The 17419-nt window shown below is 42.6% G+C and overlaps 1 protein-coding gene across 1 annotated transcript in view; it reads left to right on the forward strand.

Moving 5' to 3' along the window:
• The window catches only part of ift80 (intraflagellar transport 80 homolog (Chlamydomonas)), a 33726-nt gene that overhangs the window by 3145 nt on the left and 13162 nt on the right, over window positions 1-17419 (forward strand). Inside the window, exons 5-8 of the mRNA XM_063907019.1 lie at window positions 100-168; window positions 2396-2505; window positions 3692-3781; window positions 3866-4003. Of these exons, the coding sequence (XP_063763089.1) occupies window positions 100-168; window positions 2396-2505; window positions 3692-3781; window positions 3866-4003 (407 nt within the window). The remainder of the gene's footprint in view (window positions 1-99; window positions 169-2395; window positions 2506-3691; window positions 3782-3865; window positions 4004-17419) is intronic.

The raw sequence follows: 17419 nt of genomic DNA on the forward strand, positions 1-17419 counted from the left end.
CTAGCCTACTAAACTTTGAATTCAAATAGAATGTTTATGAATTAATAAAAAAAAAAGAGAAAATAATCTTTATATTTATTTCTGTGTCTTACTATTTAGCTGGAGAAGATGGGCAAATCAAGATCTGGTCAAAAAGTGGGATGCTACGCTCAACACTGGCCAGCCAAGGTAAGGCTGAATACCTTTCCTCTTTCTGATTTTAGACACTTATGTATCAAGTGTTTGGGTGAAACTACTCTCCATAATTATAAATGGTCACCTAACCATTTTTAATCGCTTACCCAGAAATGAATTAACAAAGCTGAGCACATAATTGTTATGCTTGCATCCTCTTCACAAGTATGATATATGATGTATAATTCATAATTTGAATAACAGTGGAAGAAAAAGCCAATCTGAGTTAAGACCAATACAGTTGAAAGCAGGTCACATTTATAACAGCTGCCAGCCAGCAGCAGGAGCCATGTGAAGCCAGTCTCTGACCAACCAGCTGCAGGCATTTAGTAAACACAACAGAACATACCCCAACAACAATTACACCCTGTCTGTCTGCCTCTCTGTGTGTCTCTCTCACACATACACACGCACATAGTACTACTGATTGCCTTAGGACCCTCTGGCTCAAAAAGTGCATCTTGTGTCAGAAAGAATAAGAGCAAGAGGAGCATGCGCACAGAACTTTCAAGTGAAGTGTCATTCAAGTGAATCAGGGGAGCCTTCTCCTTCTGCTGCTGTATGGACACACAATTTCACCTCCTCCTCTGGCTCCTGTTTTTTATCGTTTAACACCAGACCTTGAATAACCCCCCCCCCCCGGTAAATTAGCCTTGCAAATCAACTGTTACACTTGTACCCAGATGCGAAATAAATAGCCACACCTTCTGTGTTCTTAGATTGTAATATACTTTTATTTTACATGTTGCACTGATATTTCTCTTTCATTGTAAACGTGTATGTGTGGTTTTTGCGTACAAGGGTTGGCACCTCACATGTACGCGTGCCGCACACTCGCTGTGCGTTCTGCAAGATTTGCTTCTGTATTGTAACTTACTTTTAACTCGAGCCAGGTAAAATGACATTCAAGGAGGATATGCTTTGTTATCCTCTCCTTGGCTGTTGGATTGTGTGAACATGTGTGCCATGGGTGCTGAGTACAACCAAATGCTCCATGTTGTTGTTTTTTTTATAATAAAAAGCACCAGGAAGTTGCAAAGCTTTATAGGAGTAAAGCTTTATTAAAAGCCATAAAAAAGACTCCTAATGATACATTTCTCTGTCCAACGTTCCCATTACAGATGGCTTGCTTATTAATTGATTCATCATGCTGCTTGACTTATTAAATGTTTTTCTCAGTTGTGGGAACGAAAAAGAGATGGAGGGGGTGAATGAAATTTGGCTTCTGGGGAAATGGATGGCACACTCCTACTGAATGACGGATGCTGTGGAAAACCTGGCTGTGGAACAGCAATTCAGCCCCAGTATTTAAGAACATTTTCCTTAGCTGGTTGTTTAGAGAATGAGCTGCAGACCTACAGGTTTTGTGAAGCACCTGGATATAGGACTGGCACAGATGCACACCATACTCCACATGGCACTCGGATCACTACAGGTGTTGCTTCTCCTAAGAGCCTTCACCTCCATACACACACACACACACACACACACACACACACACACACACACACACACACACACACACACACACACACACACACACACACACACACACACACACACACACTATAGGAGAAGGCTGTTCTTCTTGGGTAGTATGACCCATTTCAAGAGAGAGAGAGAGAGCTGTAGGAAAGAGTTAGAAATGAGCGAGCGGGAGGGAGGAGAAAGCAACTTGCCTCAACCCCTCGCAGCACCTTTGTCAGATTTAGATCATGTGACCAGTTGGCATTTGTGAGAAACCACATGCACCTGGAGTGGGGTTAAATGTCAAGCCCTCTCCCCTCCACACGCACATAGCCACAACCCAACTTATACACACACACACACACACACACACACACACATTTTCCCCTCATGTACACGTAAGCACACACATTTGGGCTTATACTGTAGAGGTTAGACAGGTTTTCTCAGCTGGTGTGCCTGCAAGCTAAGTGCCGCTCCATCCGGCTGAATGAGGTGAGATCTCTGAGGGAATATGACACCTTCTGTGAGGAGGAATTAGCACTGCTGTACCCTAGAGCTATTCTTCATACCCGCTCCTAGTTTGTCAAAGGGGGGGAGATATATCAACTCACCCAGTTTTTCTTTTCATCTTTTAAATATTACATAAGGGATGAGCCAACAGTCCTTATGTGTGGCAGCACAATCTATTGCGCTTGGCTTGAATAACACACAATCTCAGCTTCTGTTAATCTCCTGCGTCTGCATCTTTCAGGGTCTCCTGTGTATTCTGTGGCCTGGGGTCCAGACTCAGACAGAATCCTTTACACCTCAGGGAGGCAGCTAGTCATCAAGCCTTTGCAACCCAGTGCCAAAGTCATACAGGTACACTCTCTTTTATGTATTCTCTCAAGAGGTACACATATGTGACTTAAGTAAATGTTCACCTCAGATTTGAATCATTATGTATTACATTTGTAAATCCTGCACATGTTGAACATTTCTTCGCCACACTACACCTCAGCACATCTCTCCACTTTAAATACAGTCTAAAGTATTTGTCATATTCAAATATTGAACATTTTTTATAATAGTCTTATATCGTTTTTTTAAACAACTGTCATAACAGTCCTATTTATTTTGTTTTGCTACGTATTCTTCTTTCTGTGTGTTTGTATGCAAACTCCTCATATGTGTAAACCTACTTGGTAATAAAACCGATGCTGATTCTGATACGTCAGGGTTTTAAAATATTAATTTGTAATACAAAGTTATTTTAAATCTCGAGTCTATATAGTAATCCTTTTACCTGCCCGATTACCTGACATCACTGTTGCACTAGGGAAGATGCAGCACTGACAACCTTGAACACCAGTAGGTTTTTTCTTATTCTCATATATATCAAAATATTATCATTTTTGAAGCCGAACACCACCGTGGACCTTAGATAAACAGTGGGGGGGTCTAATGTGCTGCTTTTAAACCTTTTGCTCTCTCATACCTTGCTGTACCACACATGCAGGCACGTGCACACACATCACATGCAAGTTCAACCTTTGTTGGCTTGATTTTAAATGGGTTAACATGGGTTAAGAATGACCTGGTTTGGGTATCTGATCAGAAAGAGGTTGAGACAAACTGGAGTCTTCAAAGGATCTTTGATCTCTACAATCTCTTACAAAGACATAGAAACACACAACACACAAATGCATGTGTTTACGTGGGTTTAATCAAACATGGAGCGTAGGCATGGATAGGGAACAGGAACAACAAAGAAACATAGTCTAAGATTTGGTTACATGCTTCCTGCTATTTGTTACACTGTAACACCTGATGTAGAGGCTAATATGAAACATTTTTACCCATACAACTATGCACAATAACAAGAATAATACTTCTCTCTCTGGAGCTTATCCTGCTCATCTTAAGTTTTTCCCTCTCTTTTGGACTCCTGCAAATCAGAGGGATAAATTAGAACCCCCTCTCCTTCTCTTCAACATAAGGGAAACGTTATGCATGCATAGCACCATTGTGTCGTGTTGAAATCGAATTCTCTCTCCCCTCTCCTTAGTGGAAGGCTCATGATGGGGTGGTCCTGAAGGTGGACTGGAATTCAGTCAATGACCTCATACTGTCAGGTGGAGAAGACTGTAAATATAAGGTGGGCAGTGTTAGCGTTTATATTATTTAAAGATGTGTTGTGGGTGTGTTAAATATTTTTTTAAACCATGTACTCCCTTATCAGGTGTGGGACAGCTTTGGTCGTGTGCTTTACTCCTCATCGTCTCATGACTACCCAGTCACCTCTTTGTCCTGGGCTCCAGATGGAGAGGTGTTTGCTGTGGGCTCCTTCAACACCCTGCGGCTCTGCGACAAGACTGGAGTAAGAAAAAAGCTTATTATATATATATATCTCTTATTTCTAAATTGTTGTGGCCCTCATGACTCGTACAGTAGGTCTTCAGGCATTGGCAGCTGTAGAAACTATACCATTCAGTATACAGAATATAAATAAGTACAGCAGGTGCTCAACAATTACCGTACTCGTCCGTAGTAGTTGAACAAAGACTGTCAAAATGGTGATTGCCATCCAGTTTTATCCCATTTAAGGTTGCATCTTTTCAGTTATAAGTGTTTCTGTTTTGGTAAAAGTTCATCTTGTTAGTTGATAGAGTTATGCAGATGCAGGTTTAAGGGGCCAGTAAAGTTGAATTGCCTCACATACCCCCCCCGCCTTTAGGTAAGGAGGGGATCTGTCAATTTTTATATCTTTCTAAAAAGTTCAACATAATGCAAGCCTCTTTTTTGTATATTGCAATTGTCAAATCTGCCAATATGACAGTGTGCTTTGCAGTCAGCTCTTTTCTAAATCACACAGTATCTTTGGTACGTTGTCAGCGCTCCAGTGCAGTACGCTTTATATTGTGTAGCTCTTACAGGCTTTGTATATCACTGTTCATCTCCATCAACATTAAACTGCTTTCCACATGCTCTTGTTACCTGGTGCTAATGGTAACTGGAGTGGTAATGAGAGGAGAGAATGATGAGTAGTAAGAGTTGTTTTATTATTGCTGAGCTGTTTGCCAGGAACAATGTTAATAGGTCCTCGCTCTGCCCTCATGGGACACTTAGGGCTTCTTTGAGTTTATGTGGAGATGTCAGTGCATTGCCATTTCAGACCTGTTGTAATGAAAACAAAGAGCCAGGGCTGGGTTTTGTGCTGAAACAAGTAGACTGGATAGAGGTCTGAGTGGACGCATGTATTCTCCAGAGTACTTTTTGTGTGTTTTGGTATAGGTTACATTAATATAATGTGTAGAGTATGAAGACCCAATTAAAAGACAGGGGAAATCTGTTGTCCTTTACCGTTACTTTTGGTATCCTAATCCAGGGATTTAGGATGACTGCCAGACTGTAGCCTTGAGCTGATTAAATCATTCAAAGGAAGACAGCTTGTATCCATTTTGTGTAAACAAACATAAAAATAATTGTGCTATTAAAACTGTACAGGAAGAACTCAGTACAACTTGCTTCTTTTTTTTTTGTAACGACCCGCTTCACCTTACAGCCTCCCATTATGGGTTTGTTTACGTGGTTGGTTGGTTCCATTGTTTGGTCAGTGCACCACTTGCTTTGCTGTGGTATGTCTTGGTTAAGACAGTGTGATGATGATGATTATGGTTCTGCCCTGCTCTAAGCGGAGAAAGGGTAGGCTAGCCTTCTCCTCCCTAAGCCCCTCAGAGACTGTGTGTTCTGTAGCATGGCGTGGGAGGCTTGCTCAAGAAGAGGATGGGGGGGGGGTAAAAGTGAAAGCCTCCTTCAAACGTCACTCCATTTGAAATCTATGTGCAGATTCAGATGTGCACTCCTCTGGTGCATCAAGAGAAAGTTTAATTTGCATTCGTATGTCACATAATGACTGTAATCCCACTGAGCACAAACACAGAAGCCGTTACCCAATTACAGGGGCTTCACCTGTGTTGTTGCCGTGGGATGTTGGTGGCGCAGCAAGGGTTAAGCAGTGCGAAGAGTCTTTTCAGTTACTCGCATGACTAATGGGAAGGAGTTTCATTCTGTATCTGCTACAATGAAACTGTGCACTTTAACGTATTGCTGCTGGCTCAGCAGGATCAGTCCCGCGCATTTAACCCCTTCACCTCCCGTCCAGCTCGGCTCTTCTCTCCCCCTTAAACTCTCAACTCTCCCCTAATCTTTTTTTCTTCTACATTTTCTTCCTCCACGCACCACAGGGCAGATGTAGTTTGTTACACCCCTAATTATCACCGTGGAGGGAGGCGGAACACAACTTGCACCCACACAAAAACATTACATCGAGGCAAAAGAACTTAGGCCACACAATGACTGAACACTAAGTTTGTTCTAGTTTTCCCATAGAGAATCAACATTTAGTCATTATTGAATACCATGGTGAATTATTACTAAATATTGAATTATTTTCATTGCATTTTTGTTGGGAGTTTGGAGTTCTTGTGTGTGGACTGCATTTTCTCTTCTCATGAACAGGACACAAGACACAAAGAGGTTCACTGTCCCTTTTACAAGATTTGGGACAGACAATAAGTCAGTGTCTGTCTGTGTGCCTGCCATAGTGTGTGTGTGTGTGTGTGTGTGTGTGTGTGTGTGTGTGTGTGTGTGTGTGTGTGTGTGTGTGTGTGTGTGTGTGTGTGTGTGTGTGTGTGTGTGTGTGTGTGTGTGTGTGTGTGTGTGTGTGTGTCGTGTGTGTGCTCGTGTCGTGTGTGTGCTCGTGTGTGTGTGCGCGCGCACCGTGCAAATGCGCCTGCGAGACAGCAGTCTATTTACGAGGCGCTGCAGCTGGTGTCTAGCGTCTGGACTCTGTCACGATCCCTGACACTGTCACTGGCTAACAAGTAGGACTCATTGTGCCAGGCGAGCACCCTCTCGCTTCTTTCATTGCACCTCCCCTTCCTCCCCCCTTTTTTCACTGTGCTTGTTTTTTCTCTCTCCACTGTAAGGCCATGCTCGTATACATAAATGCAATGCTGCTTGGTTTTGCATTTCTAAATCTGGTACAGTATAAGTTTTTTCTTTTTTAAACTGGGTCAATAACATATCATGTTAATTATGTAGCTGAAGTTCTGCAGATATGTTGTCAATGGTTCAGTCACTTGAAAATTAAATGAAAATTAAATTCTGCTTTTATTACAGGAGAGATAAACTGCAGCACGTGGTCCCAAGAGATGATCAAAGTGTTGGTGTTTTGCTCACATAGAATCTGAATCTTATTATCAAGTCCAGATTTCATAATTATTTCACCATCCTTCCTTTTGGTTTGATGCTCATTTCGGGACAGGCATTCAAACCAAAAACAGCCTTGTGTTAACGGAGGCAGTCCACCACAGCGCCTTTCCAGATGACATCACATGGCGTTGTGGCAGAAATTTAGCCTGGTTCAACTTTTTTATTTGCAGGACCAGCTCATTCAATTGAATGTCAATTTGAACATGGCCTTAGACCCAGGCCTCATTTAACTTAGCAATTACTCCTTCCCTCGCTCTTCTGATCTGCTCTGCCGATAAGTCACTGTACATCTCCCGAATTTCCCTTTTCTCTCCGCTCCTCTTTTTTCTCTATTTGTAGTTCATATAAACAATAAGAAACTTAGTAAGAGTCATCAGATGGTTTTAATGTTGGCCTCAAGCTGAGCTTTATTTCTTACTGCCGCTCTTTAAATAAAAACTAAAATGTCAAATTTCTTAGAGTGTACATGCTTGCAGTTTTTTCCCCCTTTGTGATGTCATATGTCACCCTCCCTAGGTTTTGGGAGATGAGTAAATGAAGGTATCAAAGTAAGAGGAAATAACGGCATAATGTGTTTCCATAGCTGGGTTTGTAAACGTGTGAAACGTACGGTTACTGCCTGTTATTTAATACAATGGTCAAATGGCCCTCAACCATGACAACCAATGATTTATTATTTTTAGCTGTGGTTTTCTACAAGCTCCACCTTCTTTGGAAGAAGAAATGGCTATCTATCTATATCCATTCTGAGTGCTTTGTGCTAGCAAACGGCTATTCTGTTTGAATGTTAGTGGGAGATTGAGCTACTTTTTGTCATTTCCTCTTTGTCGATGATATACAAGCACCCTTTCCTTTGTAAAGTGTAATGTATAAATCCCTCTATCTTTCCTCCTTTTGCTGCACATGCCTCCCTCCTCCCTCTGTCAGGGTGTGTTGGACTACCTCGTGCTTATCAGTGCTCCCCCTCTTGGCTCACTTTCACTTCTTCCTTCCCTGAGGCCCTCTTTACCTCCCTTTTTTTTTCTGGGTGAGTCCGGGGGGTCCCTTTAGGGTCTTTGTGAGCCTTGCTCAGCATTGCCACTCTGGGAATGGGTCCACGTCCAGCTGGAATCACCATCGCTCCTCTCCCTCTCTCGATGTTTCTTTCTCCTCCCTTTTCTCTCTTTAACGTGCGGCCTCATTCTCTATAGGATCTTTGTCAGCCATCCTTATGCTGCCAACTATTATTTTCTCTTAGAGAGTCTATCACTCTTGACTATCCGTTAGTCGGACGGTCTTGTTTTTGTTTTAGCTGTAGACTCTCTTCCTCTATGACATGCCATCTTCTCTTAATTTGCCCGACTCCAGGCTTCCCTGTCTTCTCAATTAGTCCTTTTACGAGTTCTCCCCTCTATCATTTGGGAGTATATACCTGAGCCTGTGCTGGCAATATGCTGCCAACAACCGGCCGCCAACATCTGGAAATTGCCACTGCTGGAAGAGAATAAAACAGCCCAGGGCTCTGGTCCTGATCGTGAACCACTCTTAGTGAAGCATGAAAAGGCAAAAAACCCCAATGTGGATTTAAAAGACTGCAAGGCTTTATCTGCTTTCATCACATGAAAAGGTGAAGTTCTGGAGTATAGTTTAGTGATGCAGCAAAGGAAGGAAAAGGCAGAAGAATAAGCAAAGAAAGGCATATCTAGAGGATATGGTTTGGAAAAAAAGCCAAGAACACACAGGAGACAATATGATAAATGAGTCAAATATCAATAAGTGGCATTAATCTGGCAAACAAAAGAGCATGTGCACATGAGAAAAGATGGTGACTGAGTGTTTGAAAAAAAACGAGTAACTTTTAGAGCGTGAGTGTGTCAGCGAGAGAGAAAGAGAGAGAGAGAGCGAGAGAGAGAGAGAGAGAGAGAGAGAGCTAGAGTGAGGGAGCATTGTCAAACAAAGAGAGTCCTGAGTCAGCAGCAGAGCAGTTTTCTCCCCAGGCAACTGGGCAGGGCTACTCCTCTCTCTCTCCACTTGCTTTACCCCTCCCTCCCCCTTACAAATCTGTGCTTTTGCATGCTATTTCTTGCTCTCTGCGCTCTTCCTTACTGCTCCCTCTCTGTCGTAAGCCTGCTCCCTCCATAAACTGCGAACTGGTAGAAAGAGACCACAAGTTTCGCAAAAGGGCCATAGCTCGATCTCACCCTTCAGAACGGTCTGCCTCCACCGTTTTCGCTCTTGTTTTTACAGGAATAATCTTACTGGTTCCTTTTTAACACATTTTGATGAGCTTTCCAGGCCTGTTGAAGCCTAGTTAGGAGTGTGGACAGCATATGACTGTAAGATGCAGTGCTTACATGGAGACTTAATCTATCATCCCATGGAGCTCATTAGTTTCTTTTCCAGAATGTGGGGATAATGGTTTCTCCTTTGTATTCCAGGTCCTTTGTGCTGAACAGGCTTTGGTGTTCTGTGTTGCTGAACTTATTCTGGCACACTCTGTGGAACACTGAATACTAATGTCCTTCTTGCAGATGATCGACCCCATTTTATTTTGTGCAAGCTCATGTGTGTGTAAGCCGGTGCCTGTGTTCGCAGAGTGGGTTAGAGTAAAAGGCACTTGTTGACATGGTAATACTTTTACACCTCTCTAGAGTTCGGCTAAAGGCTTGCCTTGTTGGAAACCAAAAAGGAGGGGAGCATGAAAAAGAGCTGAGAAAAGAGAGCAGTTGGAGGGGTGGGGGGCGGGGTAGTGTGGAACTGTCCAATATATCCTGTAAAGTTGGCCTAGGCAGTGAGGCTTGGAGGATTGGTCTCCATAAAAGACGGTGGTTTCTCCTTCCCTCAATCCTCCCTCTTTCTCTCTCACTGTGCTCTTGTCCCTCTCCCTTTTTTTCCCTTCACTTCTCCATCCCTCCATCCTTGCCTCCCCCCAAATGCTGGAGTAACTGTATGACAGTGAGACAGTGCCCTGCCAGCTACTCTGGCAGAGTCATCATTCTCAGCAGCACTAAATCACTGCCTCCACAAGCTAGACAAACATGTCACAGTCATAGAGAGAAAGAAGCAGAAAATGGGGATGAAATAGCATTAAAAAAAGGGCTTTGATTGTGCACACAAATGAGCGTATGTAGAGCATGTGTGTAACTGGGGTATCACTTGTAGCTTTAGTGCCAACCCAGAGTTCATTAAGTGCTGTTATTGAGGAGTAAGGCTGGGCTGGAGGCAATGGACCCAGATCCAGAAAAGGATGATTTGAAAGGGTTTCATTTTGGCTTCACCCTGGGGTTCCTCCCCCCTTCTGCTGGCTTCCACACAGATCATAATGGTGCTACGCTTTGACGTTGACTAATTTATTGACTGGCTTCATATGGTATAATTTGATATATATGTTTGCCTCCACAGAGAAGTAATGAACTTGTCATCACATATACGCATGTAGGCACTCAGCCTAATGTATGTGTTTGTATTGCGATGTGGATACCTGTGTTTGTTTAAGTACTATGAAACCAGTATTCATGGCTGTGTATGATTTCAGTGAGTATAAAGGACCAGCCAAGGTGTCCGGATGAAGTTCAGCCTAGTTATTATCAACAGGCATATCATGAACCCTTGAAGAATTGAGTTGCGCTTGGCAGTGTCAAGAATCCCTGTGTGGGGGGATTCAATCGAAGGTTGTCTCGTCTATTGGCTAAATTTGATCCATTCTTCCAACCTGTATGAAAGCTTCTCAATCAACTAAGTAATTCAGTATATTTTGTACCTGCCACTGGGGGTGTGTGTGTGTGTGTGTACATGATTGTGTGTTAGCGCATGTGTGCATAGTTGGTGCTAATATAATTCTGCTGTCCAGCTCACAGCTGTGTCCTGCTGATGAGTCCCAGGAGGCCCCAGCATGTGTCTATGGTTACTATGTTGAGGCTCCAGCATGAAACCATGTGTAGATCATTACTCTCTCTCTCTCTCTCTCTCTCTCTCTCTCTCTCTCTCTCGCTCTCTCGCTCTCTCGCTATCTTCTAGTTTGTCTTGCTCCCCACTCTCTCTCCTTCGCTCCGTTTTTCCCTGCACTGCCAAAGCTCCAACTTGTGCCAATCTACACTCGTCCCAGGCCTCTGCATCACTTTAGCCGAGCCAAGTGGGTATTTGAATACAGAGATTTGCAGAGCTCCTCTCACTGGCCTATATTTAGAAATGGGCTTATACGATAGCTATAGTTGTTGTGTGTAACTGCAGAGTCAGGGAATGCAAATGGTTTATTGTGCAGCAGGCAGAGAAAGCACTAAGTGCTCGTAACTTCACTTAGTGCATATTGGGTACTTTAACAGTTGGAAATGTAAATTGTGTTGTGTTACAGGCCATAACTATGTAATGAGATGCACTGTACATTATACATCATCTTTACACAAACACTAGCAACGTGAAGATAAACAACCAGCTTACAGGACAGCTTTTGTGGAACATTAAGTCATAAAAATACACAGTACTGTAAACGTATTGTTTGTTGTTATTATTATTTATCTTTTATATTGTATTTTTTTATAATATTACCATTTTATGATCGGAGTCCTCACTTGTTTTGGTAGTGTGTAATATCATACAGGATTTGTTTTTAATTAACACATCACATTAGATGCACCTCGTTTTCCTCCTGAAGAGCATTTTAATAGTATACCTGAGCAATCTTCCATGAAAAATAATGTACCTTTACATATGTGTGCACACATGATACAAAAATGACTAGGTTTTGGTAGATGTTGCATAAACATATTGATTACTTTTATAGAAATATAGAATTCACACTACAGGACTTCAAATTCAGAGCAATGTGGCATAACAATACATGAATGTTTGGCGGCTGAGTGAAACTGTAACTCCATAGCTTAACAAACACATCAATGTGAAGGTATTTTGACTACATCATCATATCTGTGTGTGCAGATTTCAATTGTGTATTCTATTTTAAAAGGCAATTCTGAGCTCAAACAGTTTCCACACATACAGGCCTGACCTGTCCTGGATATAAGCCCATTTCATTCTTATACCAACAGTCAACCCCATCCCCCATGGCGGGGTCACTGCAAACTGACATTTACAAGGCCTCCTAATCTGCCGAGAGATTGATGAACCCTCATCATAAACCGCCTACTCCTCTCCTCAAAACAAATGCTTTGTTTTTAGTTTCACTTACATAATCATACATAATTGGTTTAGGAATGGGAGAGTAGATTCAAGAGTAGATTTGTGTCAGCATTTTCATACATGGACAGTGTATGTTTATGGCAAGGTACGTGCCTGTATATTTCAAGTGTCCATTACACTCAGACATGTGTGTTGTGTTTATTATGTGCAGGGAGTTACACTCTGTACCTGCACTGCCAGGTCCTGTCCTGCACACACACACACACACACACACACACACACACAACACACACACACACACACACACACACACACACACACACACACACACACACACACACACACACACACACACACACACACACACACACACACACACACACACACACACACAGGCAAACTGAAGCCAGCTGGCTTTGAGGAGAGTCTGCCATCTGTTCTGATTTATGTAGGACAGTTTACTCTGGACTAGGTTGGCTCCCACTAACTCAGTGATGAACTAGCTAAGGTAGTCCTCCTTCCACCAATGTACCATGTGAACACAGTGCTGTAGACTTGAACAACATCGGGGCTTTTGGGTGGTTATATCTGTTATGTAATACTGAAATAGGTTTAGTCAAGTCATCTTTAAAAAAAACGGCCATAATCTATTTAGTGGCTGGTAAAATTGGAGCACACAGTAGCCTTTTTTGCACCTTGATTGCAATGTAATGTACATTGTTTTACCAGATATATGCCGTTTTATTCTTTGTATAAGGGTCATTCAGTAATCAAGCAGAATTTGGAAGTTTTAATTTGTTCTGCGTTGTTGAAGAACTTTTAGTGTTTGACATTTGATCTTGGATGTTTTACTCACTTGACAATTCATAACACAGTTTCATGTTTCGATGTCATTAAAAGTTACTGACACAATAATGTTTTAGAATATGAGATTTTAATGACAGGCATTACAGTGTAGTTTATCAATTTGTTCTGTTACTTCCTCTAAAAACATACAGTTGACAATCATGTTAAGACAATTGTTGCAATTAAGAGGTGGGGAATCTGACGCTGCTACAGCCCACAGTCAAAACTAAGTGCAAAATCATGTCTACAACATGTACTCTGCACAGTTCCGTATGTGTACTAAATGAAGGCCCAGTACTTGTGTTGCAGCTGCATGAAATGCAGGTTTCTAGCAGGGTCACAGACTCGGGTTGACCCATTAACACTAATGGCTGGTACAAGTTTTTCCAAGATGCTTGCTTCAGTGTGACAGGAGTGTCAGACGAAGGGCTAGAAAAGCATAGAAAAGTCTGGAAATCTCATGCACCCCCTCTGATTAGCATGTTGTTGACTTGCATTAGGGCTGGGGGGGAGCAGAGAGCGGTCAGGGCAGACATATTTAATGCTTGTGAAGTAATGGGGCTGAATCAGCAGATAGCTCCACTGGGAGCCATTAGTTCAGACATGTGTCATTAACCCTTTCCCTGGCCCAAACTCCACCCCCGCCCACTCCCCTCAGCACAGGCCAAGAAGACCAGAGCAGTGTTTCAGGTAGTGCAGATAGAGGGGGAAGGGGTAAACTAATGGCACAGATACAAACTTTCTTTTTCTCCTTTGACTTTGTTTTAGTGAATTCACTCTGTGCGCTTCTAGCTTGTTCACTGCTTTGTTTTCTCAAAAGCGTTTGCTTGTTCTGTGTGTTATTTCAGTCAGTATCCCAGGCAAAATAAGGGGGTGCGATAGTTAAATTCTTGCTCCAATAAAATCCTTTATATCAAATATGTACACCCTGTCTGCTTTAAAGGTGAAGGTAAAAGAAGTCAATCGACTGTGTTCCTCAACATGTCAGTTATGATGGATTTGAATAATTTCACATTAGAAAACGTATCAAAATGTCCATAGAAACTTCTGAAACTACTCCAGCATCTTAACTATCCAGCTGCATGTGCAATATGTTCCATCACTCAGACATTGGCCAAAATATGATCGAACACACAGCATCTATTTGTAGTTGGCAAACCACTAGTTTGTGACAACCAAAAAAAAAGTTCACCGTGAAAGGTACAAACCTGATACCTTTAACATTTTTATACTTTCTTTCTGCCATGCTGTCATTATTGGAATGCCTGTTAACGGACTTAATTCAAGCTGAACACAGCTGCTGTTCTGTGGAAAGGACACAACTTTGGACTTTCAGCAGCCGCCTTTCAAGCCAACAGGGAATTAGTATTTCATACAAAGTAGTCCAGTGGAATATCCCTTTAATTGTCTGGTGATTTTAAAAGGAAGAAAAAAATGACTGCAAAACAATCGAGAAATGTAAAAGGAAGTTAGTTGTATGCTATAGAGGTAGAGGGTCCCTTTAGAAACTAGTGAGGGATGTATATATATTTATTTTAAGGGAGTAACAACGTCCTTGCTTTTGAGCAAACGTTTTTCTATATTTTTACGTAACCTTTTTGCAGGCCTCCCCATGCTGGCTGCGGCTGCAGGGCAACAATAGAGAGAAGGGGCAGGCACACAACACCTGCCAGTCTTAATGGTAAACATATGTCGAGAAATTCAGGGAGATTGAGCAGGAGGTAGGGAGGAGGGGGAGAGGGCATGCGCACTCCTTAAAGAGGCTCTAAAGACGCTGTGTGATCGAAGATTAGCTGCGTGTGTGTGTGCGTGTGTGTGCGTGTGCAAATGTGCCATTGTCTGCAGTACTGTCCCCGTGTCTGTGTGGGCTCGTGGTGGGATGCATGCTTAAAGCCAGGGTCTGTGGATCATCACTTAGGTGTCCCACTGAAACAAAAGAGTGCCAGATAGTAACACCAGCCAAATATGGTGAAGGATGGTAGAGCAGCGTTATCAAATATTCTGGAAGCATCCCACCGGCTCATTTTAGCAGTTCAGCCCTGCAGGGTTTGTCACCTACATGCAACTTACGTCTGTGTGTCTGAGTCACATTTACACACACATGTCAACACACACAGGATGCGTGTGTGGGTGTTTTGCTTGGTGCTCAAAGTGATCATCACAAATGTTAGACGACCAGCCTTGTTCTTTGACACAAGTACATGTGTGGGTTTGTTTGTGTTTAATTCACCTAGAACTTCCATGCACTGCCATACATTGCTGCTATGTGTACATAGTCTGCGTGTATAAGCTCATTGTACGCTTGAGGGGTCTCCCCCTCTCTCCCACAGAGCTCAGCTGAGAACTACACGTCATGTCTGCCACCTTCTCTCCGGCCACAATGCTGCCCATTATGAACAGACAGGGTTCAGTGACCAGAGAGTGGACTCCAGCTAGAAGAAGGCCCAGACCAAACTGCTACAGACCTCACTTAATTTTCATTTTGGCTATTATAGACTGTTTCTGCGCGTCTGCTTAATTGTTTGTCACGCTGTCTAATAACTATATCTCTCTGTTCAAATTCTAAATAACCTTACAGCCTTGTCTAGTAGCTTTCTCCGTATACAGTAGAGTTCTGCCCCTTTTATTTGCTTCATAAACCAGTTGCTGAATCTACTGCCACTGACTGATTCACGTCCCCCTGCTGCTCTCCCCTTTTGCGTTCTCCTACATTTCTCCTTTCCTAGTAATACTTCATTCTCAAAAATAGGTAAATAGCATTTTCAAAATGATACATACAGGTGTTCGGATTGATCAGTATTTATATTTATGTTATAAGAAAAGTTAGTTATTTGGTTTAATTGCGTTAGAAATGCAGAGATTTTGTATCTGCCTGCCTCTCGTGAAAAAGTTGTACTTTTTGTCCTGGGTTTCTCCTCTGATGGCCCACTCTTCTACGACATCTTAGGAGACATTCAGGAACCCCACTGTCCTAAAGTCAGACATCGACTGACAACTCTCACAGGCCATGGGATCAGTTCAATTTAATTCATTCAATTATTTTACACACATGCACACACACCTTCAAAACAGACATTGGACACTCACCAGAGGGGGTGAAACTTAGATTTTCCTGTCTTTACGCACACACATTGATTCCTCTGATGTGCAATTATACTGTCTTCCTCTCGTCTCTTACACACTCATACACAGAGTTTATGTGTGCACAAACACAAAGACACGCCCCCCTTTCCACACACACATACACACCCATTCTCACTTGCTGGCTGGCTCTAGAAGGAGTCAAATGGCTCAATGTGTTAAAAGCATTAGGTAAGCATGAATCCAGCAGTGCTCCTCGGGCTGATATCATATGTCCTGCTTCATTACAGTCTGGTGTATACATTCAGCTGCATCTCTCCATCTATCTATCCTTCTCTCCTTCATCCCCCCTTCTCCTGTCCCCCTGGGGTGCCTTAACACGGAGCGAGCCATCTCAAGACTTTCGCTGGAAAAAAGAGGAGATCTCTCAGGTTAAGAAAACAGAAAAGTAATCAACATATTCAGAATAAATATTTAAAAAGAAAGGCAGGCTACTTCCTCTTAATAGATTTAAGTAAGGAAGCGTGGAGCTGGATCCTTTAGGGAAAAGAAGGTAAATATACATTTATTTAGCTTTTATCTATTTCTTGTCCACATAGGCCTAATTTTACCCTGCAACTATTTAAGTTCCTGATATGGCTTTAACTGCTGGGAGGGTGCTGACCAAAACCAGTTGAATTGTGTGGGCATAAGGAGGACAAACAGACAGACCAGGAAGAGGGAGAGAGATCCAAGGAGCGGGCCTGTAACCTGCAGCCTGCCGACTGTTACCTCACACCACACCTCACATCTTGCAGCTGCATGTGTATGAGGCAGCCAACACACTGAGGGCCTTTTCTCCAAACTCCACCGCAGCACTTGGCCTGCTGCACCACACTTGCCCCTCAATCGCAAGCAGCGCTAGGCTAACATTAGCACTTTTCTCCCTTCGTAAGCAGTTTACGGTGTGAATGCATGCATTTGTGCGGGAGATCACAGCTGACTCAGATCAGTCAGCCACTTGGGTTTAAAGCAAGAGTGAAGTCAGAGGGTCGGGGGAGAAATGTTGACGGGTCTGTTTGTTGGAGATGGGTATTTTGTGAGGCAGTCAGAAGTATTCAGGATATAACAGGAAGGTTCCAGGTGTGCACAGTGTAGGAGGAGATAGAAAAATACTAAGTGTACCAAACTCTGCTATATGGAAAACTTTTAACTGCTGGTGGATAGAGAGTGTCTCAACTGATTTGTGTTGGATCAAACTGCAAGAATGATTTTGCACCTCATTTCTGCATGGGGTCATGTGTGAATAGCAGCAGGGATATTTTTTTAAGGGAGATTTGTACTGTCAAGTTCCCAAATCAAGGAAAATAAAACAAATTGCCAGTACAGCTTTTCTGTGACCGAAAGCAGTAACATTGCAGGGACAAACTAATAAAGGAATAAGTCCAACTGAAAAGCCAACTGATATATTTGAATATTTGATTTGTTTACTATTCAG

The sequence above is a fragment of the Eleginops maclovinus genome, chromosome 18, assembly GCF_036324505.1.
Source record: "Eleginops maclovinus isolate JMC-PN-2008 ecotype Puerto Natales chromosome 18, JC_Emac_rtc_rv5, whole genome shotgun sequence".
NCBI classification, from domain to species: domain Eukaryota; kingdom Metazoa; phylum Chordata; class Actinopteri; order Perciformes; family Eleginopidae; genus Eleginops; species Eleginops maclovinus.